This window comes from Salmo trutta, chromosome 9 (assembly GCF_901001165.1).
Source record: "Salmo trutta chromosome 9, fSalTru1.1, whole genome shotgun sequence".
Lineage (NCBI taxonomy): Eukaryota > Metazoa > Chordata > Actinopteri > Salmoniformes > Salmonidae > Salmo > Salmo trutta.
This window is the reverse complement of record NC_042965.1, coordinates 8,619,016-8,635,938: the sequence shown is the minus strand read 5'-3', so window position 1 is coordinate 8,635,938 and position 16,923 is coordinate 8,619,016. Positions and strand designations below refer to the sequence as shown.

At 44.9% G+C, this 16,923-nt stretch overlaps 1 protein-coding gene across 1 annotated transcript in view; it reads right to left on the bottom strand.

The window, feature by feature from the left end:
* The window catches only part of LOC115199803 (unconventional myosin-Ih-like), a 61,448-nt gene that overhangs the window by 41,037 nt on the left and 3,488 nt on the right, over positions 1–16,923 (bottom strand). The window contains exons 3-14 of the mRNA XM_029762251.1: positions 13,627–13,825; positions 13,157–13,237; positions 12,573–12,752; positions 12,310–12,408; positions 12,056–12,169; positions 11,834–11,905; positions 11,556–11,675; positions 11,389–11,456; positions 11,187–11,292; positions 611–691; positions 318–409; positions 100–194 (exon numbers count right to left, since the gene is read on the bottom strand). Of these exons, the coding sequence (XP_029618111.1) occupies positions 100–194; positions 318–409; positions 611–691; positions 11,187–11,292; positions 11,389–11,456; positions 11,556–11,675; positions 11,834–11,905; positions 12,056–12,169; positions 12,310–12,408; positions 12,573–12,752; positions 13,157–13,237; positions 13,627–13,825 (1,307 nt within the window). The remainder of the gene's footprint in view (positions 1–99; positions 195–317; positions 410–610; positions 692–11,186; positions 11,293–11,388; positions 11,457–11,555; positions 11,676–11,833; positions 11,906–12,055; positions 12,170–12,309; positions 12,409–12,572; positions 12,753–13,156; positions 13,238–13,626; positions 13,826–16,923) is intronic.

The window sequence follows — 16,923 nt, the reverse complement described above, 5'->3', positions numbered from 1 at the left end:
ACACGTGATAGCGGCAGTGAGATCTAGTAGTAGGACATGTAGGGACATTGAGGAGCAGAGTAATGCCACCACTGGGCCTGAGGCCATGGTTTCCCTTACCCACAACGCAGTAGGTGACCTCCCCGGCGTAATGCAGAAGGCGAAAGTCGCCCCTCTCCAGCGTCTTACGTGTCTTCTTGTCAGCCAGCTTGTGCCTGCAGTCAATGGGATGGAGAGAGGGATGAAGAGGGAGAGGAATTTAAGGACAGAGCCTTAGCTCAACATGTATGTATGCAGGACTGTGGGGCCGGGAGGGAGGGGGAGGTAGCTGTGCTCACGTGACGAAATGAGGGTGACTGTCTAACTTTTCCTCAAGCCTCTCCAGAAACGTGAGATCAGTGGCCTCTCCAGGCCTCAGGCACTCTTCATCCTAAGAAAGCAACAAGATTATCACCGCTCACCATTTCATTTCAGCCTATGTCCTTTCCAAGACCAATAGGATGCTTCATGTTACTGTATGGGTTCAGTTTTATGGGCGTCCAAAAGGGCACCCTATTCCGTATGTAGTGCACTTCTTTTGCCCAGAGCCCTATGGGCCCTGATTAAACGTAGTGCACTAGATAGCACTCACCAGCACTGAGATGATGCCCCTGTGTTTCTCCTCCACTAGGTCACAGATAATCTTGTTGTTGAAGAACTGGACAGGCTCCCACTGAAGAGGAAAGGAAATAGGTGATAGGAAAACATGTGTAAGTGAGGGGAATACGACCTGAGCCAAACTCAACAGAAACACACACAACCCACTGGGCACACCATATCATTTCAGCGTTGACAATTGGGTAATATTTGGTTGTTACGTGATCAATGAGATTACAACATCAAAAAGACAGCCAAAAGTTTGTTCAATTCCCAATGTGTTATCACTATGCTTTCAACCATCTAAAAAACGACCAAATTCCTATGGAAAATCAATGTCAAATTTTTGGTTTAGTTGTCACCTAACTGTTTTGTCACTGCGCTTTCAACCATTTGAAAGCACAACAAGGTTCGGTAACACTTCATTTTCAGGGGTCCTTATTACAGTGTAATTACATGTGTAATTACAATCTAACATACGGAAGTCCAGAAAGGATATATGAATAAACAAATAAATTCCTTCATTATGTCGAGATCACAACTTATTTCTCTCGTGATCGTGACATAAATAAAGTTGTTTTGTCAAGATCACAAAATAAACTCTATAAATAGGAGTGTGGACGTATTGATGATACTATGATACTATGGCTGAAGCGGCAGAGCCCACAGTGGATCAGCGCATACGTTTTTATTGATTGCTACGCTAAGCGATGGTACATTTCATGCTAACACCATGCTTTTATTTGTGTTTGGAGTTCTTTATCCGTTTCTAAGTTAGAATGTTAGCAAGCTAAATGTCCCTTATTTTCAGTTAAAAGCTTGTGGGGCATCTAAGCCCTCATGGGGCATTTAAGTCCTGAATGATGCCTAACAGGCTGTGTGCCACCCCCAAGACAACAGCCAATCTCATGCAAGCGACAACGCAGCTAACTTGGCTAGTCTTGTGAGCGAGCTAGCTAGGTAGTCTTGTGAGCGAGCTAGCGAGGTAGTCTTGTTAGCTAGCTAGCTTGTTATCTGTGCTGGTTGTTAGCTTGACTGCCTAGCTCACAAAACTAGCCAAGTTAGCTGTGTTGTTCCTTGCATGCGATTGGCTGTGGTCTTGGGGGTGACATTCAGCCTGGGAGACAGTGCTGCCTGTCAGGCATCTCTCTGATTTGGACCTCATATAAATACCTACATGTACGCTATGGTCACAAGACACATGCCTCCTTATTGTCCCTAGAATTTGTAAGCAAACAGCTGGAGGCAGGGCTTTCTCCTATAGAGCTCCATTTTTATGGAATGGTCTGCCTATCCATGTGAGAGACACAAACTCTGTCTCAGCCTTTATGTATTTACTGAAGACTCATCTCTTCAGTAGGTCCTATGATTGAGTGTAGTCTGGCCCAGGGGTTGCATTACCCCTCCTAACAGCCTGACCTTCATTTTAAAGTGTATGGGATGATCCAATATCACTATATCATGGAATGTTGTTGAGAGCATTTTTGGAAATAGAAATGTAGTAAATTCTTGAATAGCTTTTCTTACTTTGATAAAAATAGGAGTAGTCTTTTGTAGTTGGGAATCGTAATCTCCAGGTGTCCTGTAAATTATTTGTAGAGATCGAATTTTTCAGCCTCTTTGGAGGTCCCTTGAATGTGCCTTTTTTATTGCTATTGTCACGTCCTGACCAGTAAAGAGGTTATTTGTTATTGTAGTTTGGTCAGGACGTGGCAGGGGGTGTTTGTTTAATGTGTTTCGGGGTTTGTTGGGCAATGTTCTATGTTAGTCTATTTCTATGTCTGTGTCTAGTTTATCTATTTCTATGCTTATTTTATTGGTTTGACCTTCAATTGGAGGCAGCTGTTTCTCGTTGCCTCTAATTGAAGGTCCTATTTAGTAGGGGTGTTTTTCATGGGTTTTTGTGGGTAGTTGTTCCGTGTTTAGCTGTGTGCCTAACAGGACTGTTTCTCGTCGTTGTTGTTTTGTATTAAGTGTTTGTTTTGGTTCTCTTCATAATAAAAAGAAGATGAGCATACACATTCCCGCTGCGCCTTGGTCCCATCTTTACAACGAGCGTGACAGCTATGTCTGCCAATCTTATCGAATGTACATAATGCTTTAGATCACCTGCTAAAATAATAGTTCCTGTCTGGATTTTATCTAATATAGCTTGAATTCTATCAACAACAAAAAAAGATTTGCCCCTGGTGGGATATACAATGGAACCAATGTGTATTTTTCACCATATCAGGTACAGGAAAAATGGCCTTCTTGGTCTTTGTGTTGGGATATATGGGAAAAGGGTGTATTCTTATTTATCAGGATGCATATACCGCTGCTGTTACTACAGTAGGTGGCAGCATAGGCCTCTCCAACCCAGCTCCTCTTTAAATATTACATTTCTCCTTTTTTTAAATGTAACATTTGCAGGAAAACCACATTTTCTGACAATCTCTTTAAGTGTTCAAGAACAATAGGCTTCTCTTTTTTTGAGCCTGTGCACATTCCATGCAATAAGTTGTCGGTCCTGTATAAAATCAAATTGAACCTTCCTTGTCTGTTCTGTCTATCATTAAAGAACCAGATAAAACACTTTAGCAGACATGTCATATGAGGGTGATGGGCATTCCATGGTATGGGAGAGTTAGAGTATGAACACATAGTTATTGTATACATTACATACATAAAGCATGCGAGCATGTGGGCTGAGTGGACGCTTAACAGAAAACGTACAAAAAACATAATGCAACGTACTTCTTTGTAATTTGAGGCACTATGCCTTTTTAGGGCTTTTAAGATCCAACTCCTCTATACCAAAAGTGTGTGGATTATGACGTTGTACATACAGTACCAGTCAAAAGTTTGGACACACCTACTCATTCAAGGGTTTTTCTTTATTTTTACTATTTTCTACATTGTAGAATAATAGTGAAGACATCAAAACTATGAAATAACACATATGGAATCATGTAGTAACCAAAAAAGTGTTAAACAAATCAAAATAGATTTGAGGTTGTTCAAAGTAGCCACCCTTTGCCTTGATTACAGCTTTGCACACTCTTGGAATTCTCTCAAACAGCTTCATGAGGTAGTCACCTGGAACGCTTTTCAAATAACAGGTGTGCCTTGTTGAAAGTTAATTTGTGGAATTTATTTCCTTCTTAATGCTTTTGAGCCAATCAGTTGTGTTGTGACAAGGTAGGGGTGGTATACAGAAGATAGCCCTATTTGGTAAAAGACCAAGTCCATATTATGGCAAGAACAGCTCAAATAAGCAAAGAGAAACGACAGTCCATCATTACTTTAAGACATGAAGGTCAGTCAATCCAGAAAATGTCAAGAACTTTGAAAGTTTCTTCAAGTGCAGTCACAAAAAACATCAAACACTGTGATGAAACTGGCTCTCATGAGGACCGCCACAGGAAAGGAAGACCCAGAGTTACCTCTGCTGCAGAGGATAAGTTCATTAGAGTTTACTGTACCTCAGATTGCAGCCCAAATAAATGCTTCACAGAGTTCAAGTAACAGACACATCTCAACATCAACTGTTCAGAGGAGATTGCGTGAATCAGGCCTCCCTCGGATAGAGCCCCTCTCCACTCTCACCAATAACCACCAACTGAGCTATAAAGACAAACAAGGAATAATAATTACTCAACATCTCCTAATCTGTCCAGAACTCTTATTCATTTTACATCAGGTTTGCAAAAAATATAAATAAATGTACATTGTAGTTTCGTTAAATCCTTCTTTTCTCTTTCTCCAAGCCAAACCCATCCCTCTCCACCTCACTCTCCCTGTTTTCTAGCCCCTTCACCCCACCTAAGGCATGCTTGTCCCAACCTTCCATCCTTGCCCACCCAAGCCAAGCTTGTCCCAACCTTCCATCCTTGCCCACCCAAGCCATGCTTGTCCCAACCTCCCATCCATACCCACCCTTGCCCACCCACGCTAAGCTTGTCCCTATGTCCCTACCTCCCATCCTTGCCCATCCTTACCCATCCAAGCCAAGCTTGTCCCAACAGCTCATCATTTCCCACGCTCCCTACCTCTCAGCCACACTTACACCCATCCATCCATCGACTTATTCATCCATTCTCCATCATTCCTGCCCAACATATACCCTATGGATCCACACACTCATTCTCTCCCACCCTCTTACACATTCATATTCACCATCCCTCACTCTTCCCTAAAACTCCCATTTATATACACAAACACGCATACATTTTAGTCAAACACACACTCCCACACACATCCATAGAACTGTTATTGACATACATGCTATATTTCCCTCTTGTATTTTCAGTGTCCATGTAGCCCATTGGCATCGGCTACTTCTATCGTTACTTCATGGAGAAGAACAGTTATTTGGGGAAAGTAGAGTATACAGTCGTGGCCAAAAGTTTTGGGAATGACACATAAATTAATTTCCACAAAGTTTGCTGCTTCAGTGTCTTTAGATATTTTTGTCAGATGTTACTATGGAATACTGAAGTATAATTACTAGCATTTCATAAGTGTCAAAGGCTTTTATTGACAATTACATGAAGTTGATGCAAAGAGTCAATATTTGCAGTGTTGACCCTTCTTTTTCAAGACCTCTGCAATCCGCCCTGGCATGATGTCAATTAACTTCTGTGCCACATCCTGACTGATGGCAGCCCATTCTTGCATAATCAATGCTTGGAGTTTGTCAGAATTTGTGGGGTTTTGTTTGTCCACCTGCCTCTTGAGGATTGACCACAAGTTCTCAATGGGATTAAGGTCTGGGGAGTTTCCTGGCCATGGACCCAAAATATCAATGTTTTGTTCCCCGAGCCACTTAGTTACATTTACATTTTTACATTTTAGTCATTTAGCAGACGCTCTTATCCAGAGCGACTTACAGTAATGAATACATTTCATTTCATGCATTTTTTTGTACTGGCCCCCCGTGGGAATCGAACCCACAACCCTGGCGCTGCACACACCATGCTCTACCAACTGAGCCACAGTTATCACTTTTGCCTTATGGCAAGGTGCTACATCATGCTGGAAAAGGCATTGTTCATCACCAAACTGTTCCTGGATGGTTGGGAGAAGTTGCTCTCGGAGGATGTGTTGGTACCATTCTTTATTCATGGCTGTGTTCTTAGGCAAAATTGTGAGTGAGCCCACTCCCTTGGCTGAGAAGCAACCCCACACATGAATGGTCTCAGGATGCTTTACTGTTGGCATGACACAGGACTGATGGTAGCGCTCACCTTGTCTTCTCCGGACAAGCTTTTTACCGAATGCCCCAAACAATCGGAAAGGGGATTCATCAGAGAAAATTACTTTACCCCAGTCCTCAGCAGTCCAATCCCTGTACCTTTTGCAGAATATTAGTCTGTCCCTGATGTTTTTCCTGGAGAGAAGTGGCTTCTTTGCTGCCCTTCTTGACACCAGGCCATCCTCCAAAAGTCTTCGCCTCACTGTGCATGCAGATGCACTCACACCTGCCTGCTGCCATTCCTGAGCAAGCTCTGTACTGGTGGTGCCCCGATCCCGCAGCTGAATCAACTTTAGGAGACGGTCCTGGCGCTTGCTGGACTTTCTTGGGGGCCCTGAAGCCTTCTTCACAACAATTGAACCGCTCTCCTTGAAGTTCTTGATGATCCGATAAATGGTTGACTTAGGTGCAATCTTCCTGGCAGGAATATCCTTGCCTGTGAAGCCCTTTTTGTGCAAAGCAATGATGACGGCACGTGTTTCCTTGCAGGTAACCATGTTTGACAGAGGAAGAACAATTATTCCAAGCACCACCCTCCTTTTGAAGCTTCCAGTCTGTTATTCGAACTCAATCAGCATGACAGAGTGATCTCCAACCTTGTCCTCATCAACACTCACACCTGTGTTAACGAGAGAATCACTGACATGATGTCATCTGTTCCTTTTGTGGCAGGGCTGAAATGCAGTGGAAATGTTTTTGGGGGATTCAGTTCATTTGCATGGCAAAGAGGGACTGCAATTAATTGCAATTCATCTGATCACTCTTCATAACATTTTATATGCAAATTGCCATCATACAAACTGAGGCAGCATACTTTGTGAAAATGTATATTTGTGTCATTCTCAAAACTTTTGGCCATGACTGTAGATTGTATTGGGGGGAGGGGGAAAGGATATGGTCTCAATTTACAATAAGCTGGTCTTAGGGATTCCTGTATGTAGCCTAGTGCACTCATTGTTTTTTCCTACTTCGTCCGCTTCTCAGAGCAGGGGGCTCTCCTCCTTCAACTGGGAAGGTTTCTTGTAGCTAGGGCTTCATTGGCGCTTGTGAATTCCATCCTTTGTGTTCCCTTCCATACCCACTGCACTACTGGGACCAGAGCTGAGCTTGATCCCCTTTTCCTCCAGTGACTGTCTGATCGGAATGTATTCCTTGCGTCTCTCTTTCAGCTTAGCAGACAGGTCCTGGACGAATCGAATGGACCAACCGGGGATTTTGATCTCCTTTCCCCCCTGTGACCTCAGAATGTTTATTTTGGTTTGATAGTTCCACCGTTTGAAGGTTACCATGCTTGGGTATTTAGTGTTATTTTGTTTCATGCCGATCCCGTGGCATCGTTCCAGATCTTCTGGTGATATAGTCACGTAAAGTACCTCTGATATCAGTTTGACCACATAGCTGGTATGGTCACCTTTTTCCTCGTCTTCCGGTAAGGACAATATTCTCATGCTGTTTTGTCTAATTCAATTTTCTTGCTGGTCCAATTCATCTTCGAATGTTTGCAACTTTGTTTCCAAAAGACTCATTTTGTTATCTTGTTCATTCATTCAAATGCCTTGTTTGTGCGTGTCTGACACGATAGCGTCTACTTTCTTTTCGAGCAAATCTACCTTTGTAATAACAAATTGTAGAAGTTGTTTGGATTCGTGTCACCGCTCCGTTTTACCAACTCATTGGTTCGCTGTTGTACACAACTGATCACTCATGCTTTTCCAGTTGCTTGGGGATATGATGATTCAGAGATTTTAGAGGCTTACTGTAAACTTTGTTGTCTGGTTTCTACATATAACCACAGTTTTGTCGGTACAAAATTGAACTACTCACTCCCCATGCGTTCTATCGTTACGTGCTATTTTGGGCAAATCAAGTACAACACTGAGTACCACTCTTCATATTTTCAAGCACAGTGGTGGCTGCATCATGTTATGGATATGCTCGTCATAGGCAAGTACTAGGGAGTTTTTTTGTTGATAAAAATAAATGGAATAGAGCTAAGCACAGGCAAAGTCCTAGAGGAAAACCTGGTTCAGTCTGCTTTCCAACAGACACTGGGAGACAAATTCATCTTTCACCAGGACAATAACCTAAAACTCAAGGCCAAATACACACTGGAGTAGCTTACCACTGGAGTTTCTTCCACTTTGACATTACAGTTTTTTATTTAGATCGTTGAGAATTTTATTAATCCAAATTAATCCTAATTTGTAACACAACAAAATGTGGAAAAAGTCAAGGGGTGTGAATACTTTCTGAAGGCACTGTCTTTTTTTAATTAACTTCTGGATTTCCATTTGAAGTCAACCAAAGCTTGAAACCCTTTGTGACGATCGTCGTAAGGAGACCAAGGTGCAGCGGGTAAGTGCTCATGATTAAATTTTATTTATACTCAGAACACTAAACAAGTTAACAAACAAAGGAAAACAAACGTCACGTTCTGCAGGCTTTCACTGGGCTGTACAAAAACAAGATCCCTCAACTGAAGGAGGGAAAAAGGGCTGCCTAAGTATGATTCCCAATCAGAGACAACGATAGACAGCTGCCTCTGATTAGGAACCATACTCGGCCAAACACAAAGAAATACAAAAACTAGATTGCCCACCCCACATCACACCCTGACCTAACCAAACTAGAGGAAATAAAACGCCTCTCTAAGGACAGGGCATGACAGTACCCCCCCCCCCCCCCCAAAGGGGCGGACTCCCTGCCGCAAACCTGAACCTATAGGGGAGGGTTCGGGTGGGCATCTACCCATGGTGGCGGCTCCGGTTCGGGGTGTAGCCCCCGCTCCGCCTGCTGATCCCTCCGCTTTTGCACCCGGATCATCGCCGGAGGCTCCGGACCGCGGATCATCGCCGGAGGCTCCGGACTGCGGACCGCCTGCCGGAGGCTCCGGACTGCGGACCGCCTGCCGGAGGCTCCGGACTGCGGACCGCCTGCCGGAGGCTCCGGACTGCGGGCCGCCTGCCGGAGGCTCCGGACTGCGGGCCGTCTCCGGAGGTTCCGGACTGCGGGCCGCCTGCGGAGGTTCCGGACTGCGGGCCGCCTGCCGGAGGATCCGGACTGCGGGCCGTCTCCGGAGGTTCCGGACTGCGGGCCGTCTCCGGAGGGTTCCGGACTGCGGGCCGTCTCGGGAGGTTCCGGACTGCGGGCCGTCTCGGGAGGTTCCGGACTGCGGGCCGTCTCGGGAGGTTCCGGACTGTGGGCCGTCTCAGGAGGTTCCGGACTGGGGACCGTCGCTGCAGGCTCCGTGCCGTGGATCGTCACTGCAGGCTCCACGCCATGGATCATCACTGGAGGCTTTGTGCCATGATCATCACTGGAGGCTCTGGGCCATGGATTATCACTGGAGGCTTCGTGCCATGGATCATCACTACAGGCTCCGGGCCATGGATCATCACTGGAGGCTTCGTGCCATGGATCATCACTGGAGGCTTCGTTCCATGGATCATCACTGGAGGCTTCTTACGTGGAGCCGGACCGTCTCACCGGACTGGGGGGACGCACTGGAGGCCGGGTGCGCAGAGCAGGCACAGGATATACTGGGCCATGGAGGCGCACTGGAGGTCTGGAGCGTATGGCTGGCACAACCCGTCCTGGCTAGATGTTCAGTTTAGCCCGGCAAGTGCGGGGCGCTGGCACAGGACGAACTGCGCTGTGAAAGCGTACTGGCGACACAGTGCATAGAGCTGGCGCAGGATATCCTGGACCGAGGAGGCGCACTGGAGACCAGGAGCGCTGAGCCAGCACAATCCGTCCTGGCTGAACGCCCACTCTAGCACGGCAAATGCGGGGCGCAAGCACAGCGCGTACCGGGCTATGAATGCGCACTGGAGATATAGTGCGCATCACAGCATAACACAGTGCCTGGCTGTTCACCTGATCCCCATGGTAAGAACGGGGAGTTGGCTCAGGTCTCCACCCTGACTCTGCCAATCTACCCATGTGCGGCTGCCTCTCGTGCTTCCGTCGTTGCCGTGCTAGTTCCTCGTCTCATCGCCGCTCTGCTCTCGCTGCCTCCACCTGTTCCCATGGGAGGCAATCCCATCCGGCCTGGATCTCCTCCCACGTCCAGGATCCCTTGCCGTCCAGGATGTCTTCCCAGGTCCATTTGAAGTCAACCAAAGCTTGAAACCCTTTGTGACGATCGTCGTAAGGAGACCAAGGTGCAGCGGGTAAGTGCTCATGATTAAATTTTATTTATACTCAGAACACTAAACAAGTTAACAAACAAAGGAAAACAAACGTCACGTTCTGCAGGCTTTCACTGGGCTGTACAAAAACAAGATCCCTCAACTGAAGGAGGGAAAAAGGGCTGCCTAAGTATGATTCCCAATCAGAGACAACGATAGACAGCTGCCTCTGATTAGGAACCATACTCGGCCAAACACGTCACAATATGTTGACAAATGATGTTGAAACAACATTGATTTAATCAGTTTGCTCCCAGTCTCAGAATGGTAAGTTGGTGGTTGAAGATATCCCTCTAGTGGTGTGGGGGCTGTGCTTTGGCAAAGTGGGTGGGTTTATATCCTGCCTGTTTGGCCCTGTCCGGGGGTATCATCGGATGGGGCCACAGCGTCTCCTGACCCCTCCTGTCTCAGCCTCCAGTATTTATGCTGCAGTAGTTTATGTGTCAGGGGGCTAAGGTCAGTCTGTTATATCTGGAGTATTCCTCCTGTCTTATCCGGTGTCCTGTGTGAATTTAAGTATGCTCTGTCTAATTCGCCCTTTCTTTCTTTCTCTCTCTCAGGGGACCTGAGCCCTAGGACCATGCCTCAGGACTACCTGGCATGATGACTCCTTGTTGTCCCCAGTCCACCTGGCCGTGCTGCTGCTCCAATTTCAACTGTTCTGCCGGCGGCTATGGAACCCTGACCTGTTCACTGTGATTACTATTATTTGACCATGCTGGTCATTTATGAACATTTGAACATTTTGGCCATGTTCTGTTATAATCTCCACCCGGCACAGTCAGAAGAGGACTGGCCACCCCTCATAGCCTGGTTCCTCTCTAGGTTTCTTCCTAGGTTTTGGCCTTTCTAGGGAGTTTTTCCTAGCCACCGTGTTTCTACACCTGCATTGCTTGCTGTTTGGGGTTTTAGGCTGGGTTTCTGTACAGCACTTTGATATATCAGCTGATGTAAGAAGGGCTATATAAATACATTTGATTTGATTTGGGTGGGAAGGCATTGCTGGATTCAACAATACCTACAATGCCAAAGTAATACTTTGACAAGGTAAAAATGCCATATTACACGTGTTGACTAAACAGAACCAAATAGAACCTAAAAGAATAGAATAGACAAATATCGGTGTGTGAGTAAATTACATTTACCCCAATGCTCTCTGCTTCGTACTCCTCCTGCTCCGACTTCAAGGTCAGCTGGATAAAAAGCTGCTGCAGTTTCTCGTTGCAGTAGTTTATACAGAACTGTTCAAAACTGGAATTGACAGACAACATATTTCAACTGAAGTGCACGTTAAAATGTAGCCCAATAGTTTTCTACAATGTACTGCACAACTTAGTTCCCACCTACCCGTTGACAGAGAAAACTTCAAAGCCATATATGTCTAGGAGACCAATTACTGTCTTCCTTGACGAATCCTGTGGAAAAAGATTTCAGGAAACGGTGGTCATTCACACGGATCACCCATGCTCCTGTTCTATCTTGACGTGTACTTTTCACTTACTGTATCTGCTAACCTTATTTCCCATGGAGTCATTGATTTTATTGACCAGCCAGGTGAAGGTGCGTCCATAGATGGCTTTGGCGAGGGCATCTCTGGCATAGACGGCATGGTCCGTTGTGAATGGGCTGAGCACCTGGATGTTGATGAAAAAGAAGGCACACGTTAACAACTACCTGACCTGGCAAGGGAGTTAAGTTAGAAATGTCTATTATTAGTGAGTGTAGTCCCTGCCTTCTCTCTTGACATTCATTCATTCATTTATTAATTCACCACCCCTCTTCTCCTTCTCACCTCATCTGTTTTGGCCTCAATCTTCCTGGATGTCAGTCCCTCCTGCAGCACTTGAACATTGACGCCCAGCAACTGCAGACGATCACACACAACACAAAGTCAGCAACGTGCAGGGAGCGTGGTCAGCAAAGCATTGGCATGGTGTTGTTGTGGAGTGTCTAAGGACTAACAAGGCATTGGCATGGTGTTGTTGTGGAGTGTCTAAGGACTAACAAGGCTTACTGTTGACACCCAGAGGAGCTCAGCGCTGTTGCTCAACGTGGCGTAGCCTTTGCTGTCAGGCTCAAACTGCACGTTCCCTAAGTGGAGGACGCTTGCTATGACCCCTAACAGGTGCTGTGAAGAATGGAGACGTGGGGGTTAGGGTTAGGGTTGAGGTGGTGGCCAGCATAGTAGCGCACAGTATAAGCACAATAAGCAATTGAATGAATGTCATCACAAAAGCTGTTTCCACGAACAGTGTGACAGCAACTCACTTGTATGTCACTCTCGTCAAAGTCGATGACAGACAGGGCGTTTCTGACTGTCTTCCAGTCATTCTTGTCATTGATTGAGGTCACGTTGGCACACTCACCCTTTTTGAGAGAGGGGGTCAACATTACAGTGGCACCCATGCATGGCACTCACCAGTTGGCCTAGCTCTAGCTAGCCTGTCAGCGGACTACAGTGGTTGCCCATGCATGCACCAGTTAGCCTAGTCCGAGCTAGCACATCAGTTGACCACAGTGATAGGCCATACTTGCACCAGGTAGCTGTAGTGCTGGCAGTTTCTCTCAAGGCCTAGCTGATGCAGCAGGTCCTCCTCTCCTCCCTTCACCAGCTGATAGAAGATGTGGAAGTTCCTCTCTCCGTGGTTCTGGTGGACCACTCTGGACTTCTCCAGCAGGTAGCTCAGGATGTGCCCCCCCACGGCATCCCCCTGAGAGTGCCGGACACGTGACAATGATTAATGATCAAATTAGTCTCAACAAACTGCTTACCTGGATCTGACCTGGATCTGAATTCACAAATCGTCTCAGAGTAGGAGTGCTGATCGAGATCAGGTCACCCCTCTTATTCAATATAATGGCAAAACTGATCCTAGATCAGTACTCCTACTCTAACAAGCTTTGTGAATATGGGCCCTGGGTTGAAATAGTGGTGGTATTCTTTTTCGTCTTTTGAGCCTTTGATTGAGCCTATCTGGAGTGCCAGATGGGTGGGGATTGCAATTTTTCTCCATTGCGCAATCAAGCACAGCAAAAATATTTGAAAGAAACAATACCCTGGTATGTCTTCTGCTTACTTTAAGAACATAAGCCCATAGTCTCCATCCATCCTTACCTGGATGTCAAACTGGATATCCATGTACTTCCCGAAGCGGCTAGAGTTGTCATTCTTCAGTGTTTTGGAGTTGCCGAAAGCCTGTGGAGGAAGCACTAAGAGGTTAACTACAATGTTTTTTTAACCTTTATTTAACTAGGAAAGTCAGTTAAGAACAAATTCTTATTTTCAATGACAGCCTAGGAACAGTGGGTTAACTGCCTTGTTCAGGGGCAGAACGACAGCTCGGGGATTTGATCTTGCAACCTTTTGGTTACAAGTCCAACGCTCTAACCACTAGGCTACCTGCCGCCCCAAACTAAACTATGTGATCCAGGGTGTGATAGCCTGGTCCCAGATCTGTTTGTACTATATAGCCACGATGGCAATGACCATAGCACAGCACAATGGTGAGAGAACACAAACAGATCTGGGACAAGATCTGACCAGAAGTGTGATAACAGTGAATGATGGGAACTGTCCAATCAGACCTCCAGCACAGGGTTGGACAACAGCATCCGGTCCCTGACATTGTCCAGTAGGGTGGTACTGGGGCAGCTCACAGCGTAGTACTGCAGGATCTTTTTGGAAGCCTCTGTCTTGCCAGCACCACTCTCCCCAGAGATGAGGATGAAGTGGTTGTTGGCCTCAGTCAGCATGGTGTGGTAGGCATTGTCCGCCAGGGCAAAACTACAGAAATATAGTGTGTCAAGTGAAATGCATATTTACATTCCAGATTTCAAATTTCTTCAACGATGCAATGATGATAATAATGGTATATGCTGCTCCCATGCAGACAGCCGTAATAACACTGTATACACTGTATACAACACCATGTTGTATATGGATGATTCTACAGAAGTGGTGCAAATTGCAGTCCCACCCCCCAAAAAAACGATTTAACAAAACAGTTAAGTCTCCAAATGTTGGACATTTATTTACATCATGATACATTCTAATTCAATCCAAGGCAATAATAAACATATTATTAAATTAATATAGTACAAAGTCAGTGTTTATACACCTATTTCAATTGAGTGGAGGTTGTTCCAATCCCTTGCTCCTATACTTCATGTTTGTAGATAAAGCTATTAATGATTTAACATTTGTATTAACACTTTTACTTCAGTAGAACATATTGAGTTGTTATTTTATTACTTTGAAACATACTGATCTAATAAGTAGTTTTGTTCATTTTTAAACATTCTCCAAAAAATGTACCTTTTGATGTCATGTTACACATTAAAATAGTGTAAAATGAATGTGCCTTAAGCCACACCCCTACAAATATCCACAGGTGACGGGATTGCACCCCTCTCCAGCATGCCCACCTGGTGAGTAGTCTGCCTGCCAACATTTTGGAGGAGATTAGTGAGCAAGTTGGTAAATCTTCATCTATTTTTTTAAAAGTGTCACTACCAAACACCTATATCAAGAAATATGTCATGTATGGTTTTGGGACTAAAATATATGTTTGCTGGGATGTACATCTGTCCTAATGAAAGATAGCCAGCCATATGTTAGCTATGGGTATTCCCTGTGTACATGTGTTTTGTTCTAGTAGAAATAAAGAAATATCCTGTAATTCATCTGATATTATGACATCCAGTGGCCCTTTTGGGTACTTCAGAATACAACAGGTGTCTGCAATTACCTCTAGCTTGCTCTGTGGCCTTATCTGTCCCACTATCTTTTAATTAAAGCTCAGCTATAATTTAAATAAATTAACATATGAATGGAAGTGTGCAAAGACTTTTTCCTGTTTCTTCAGCGATGGGTATTCCAAAATAAGTCAAAAAAGAGAACCACCATGTGGGTAGTGGGCAAGTGCACACTTCAGGAAAAAGTGTCACGTATTGAGATGCATAGCCAGCGGGGGGATTCCAGCCTTCCAAGAGTTCAAACACTGATATCTATTATGTGGTATACTGTACTGTGCTCTAATGTACTCTACTGTACTGTACTCTACTGTACTCCACTGTACTGTACTCTACTGACTACTGTACTGTACCATGCTCTACTGTTCCCTACTCTATTGTACTGTACTCTACTGTACCATGCTCTACTGTACCCTACTCTACTGTACTGTACTGTACTCAACTGTATTGTACTCTACTGTACCATGATCTACTGTACCCTACTCTAATGTACTGTAGTGTACTCTACTGTACCATGCTCTACTCTACTGTACCCTACTCTAATGTACTGTAGTGTACTCTACTGTACCATGATCTACTGTACCCTACTCTAATGTACTGTAGTGTACTCTACTGTACCATGCTCTACTCTACTGTACCCTACTCTACTGTACTGTACCCTACTGTATTGTACTCTACTGTACCATGCTCTACTGTACCCTACTCTAATGGACTGCACTGTACTCTACTGTACCATGCTCTACTCTACTGTACCCTACTCTACTGTACTGTACTCTACTGTACTCTACTGTAGCATGATCTACTATACTGTTCTGTACTGTACCCTAATCTACTGTACTCGACTCTACTTTACTGTACTGTGTTCTTCTGTAATTTACTGTAGCCTAATCTACTGTACTCGACTCTACTTTACTGTACTGTGTTCTTCTCTACTGTACTGTAGCCTACTGTACTGTACCCTACACTACTCTACTCTACTGTACTGTGTTCTACTACACTGTACTGTACCCTACTGTACTCTACTGTACTGTACCCTACACTACTCTACTCTACTGTACTGTGTTCTACTACACTGTACTGTACCCTACTGTACTCTACTGTACTGTACCCTACTCTACTGTACTCTACTGTACTGTACTGTACTCTACTGTACTGTACTCTACTGTACTGTACTGTACTCTACTGTACTGTACTCTACTGTACTGTGCTCTACTGTGCTCTACTGTGCTCTACTGTGCTGTACCCTACTCTACTGTGCTCTACTGTGCTCTACTGTACTGTACTGTGCGCTACTGTGCTCTACTGTACTGTGCTCTATTGTACTGTACTGTACTGTACTGTGCTCTACTGTACTGTGCTCTACTGTGCTCTACTGTACTGTGCTCTACTGTGCTCTACTGTACTGTGCTCTACTGTGCTCTATTGTACTGTACTGTGCTCTACTGTGCTCTACTGTACTCTACTGTGCTCTACTGTACTGTGTTCTACTATACTCTACTGTACCCTACTCTACTGCACTCTACTGTACTGTACCCTACTCTACTGTACTGTGTTCTACTATACTGTACTGTACCCTACTGTACCCTACTGTACTGTACCCTACTCTACTGTACTCTACTGTACTATGCTCTACTGTACTCTACTGTACTATGCTCTACTGTACTGTACTTTGCTCTACTGTACTGTACTGTACTGTACTGTGCTCAACTGTGCTCTACTGTGCTCTACTGTACTGTACCCTACTCTACTGTGCTCTACTGTGCTGTACTGTACTGTGCTCTACTGTGCTCTACTGTACTGTGCTCTACTGTACTGTACTCTGCCCTACTGTGCTCTACTGTACTGTGCTCTACTGTGCTGTACTGTACTCTACTGTGCTCTACTGTGCTCTATTGTACTGTACTGTGCTCTACTGTGCTCTACTGTGCTCTACTGTACTCTACTGTGCTCTACTGTGCTCTACTGTGCTGTACTTGAGTTTACTCTAATTTACTTTCTTACAATTGAAAAAAATGCCCATGGACTCTTGATTTACTGGTCTTCGTCTTGAAACTACTCAAGACCACATACATTTGTTTTTTAACTTGTAATGGTCTCAACTCACTGGGTCTGGGTCTGGATCTTGGGACT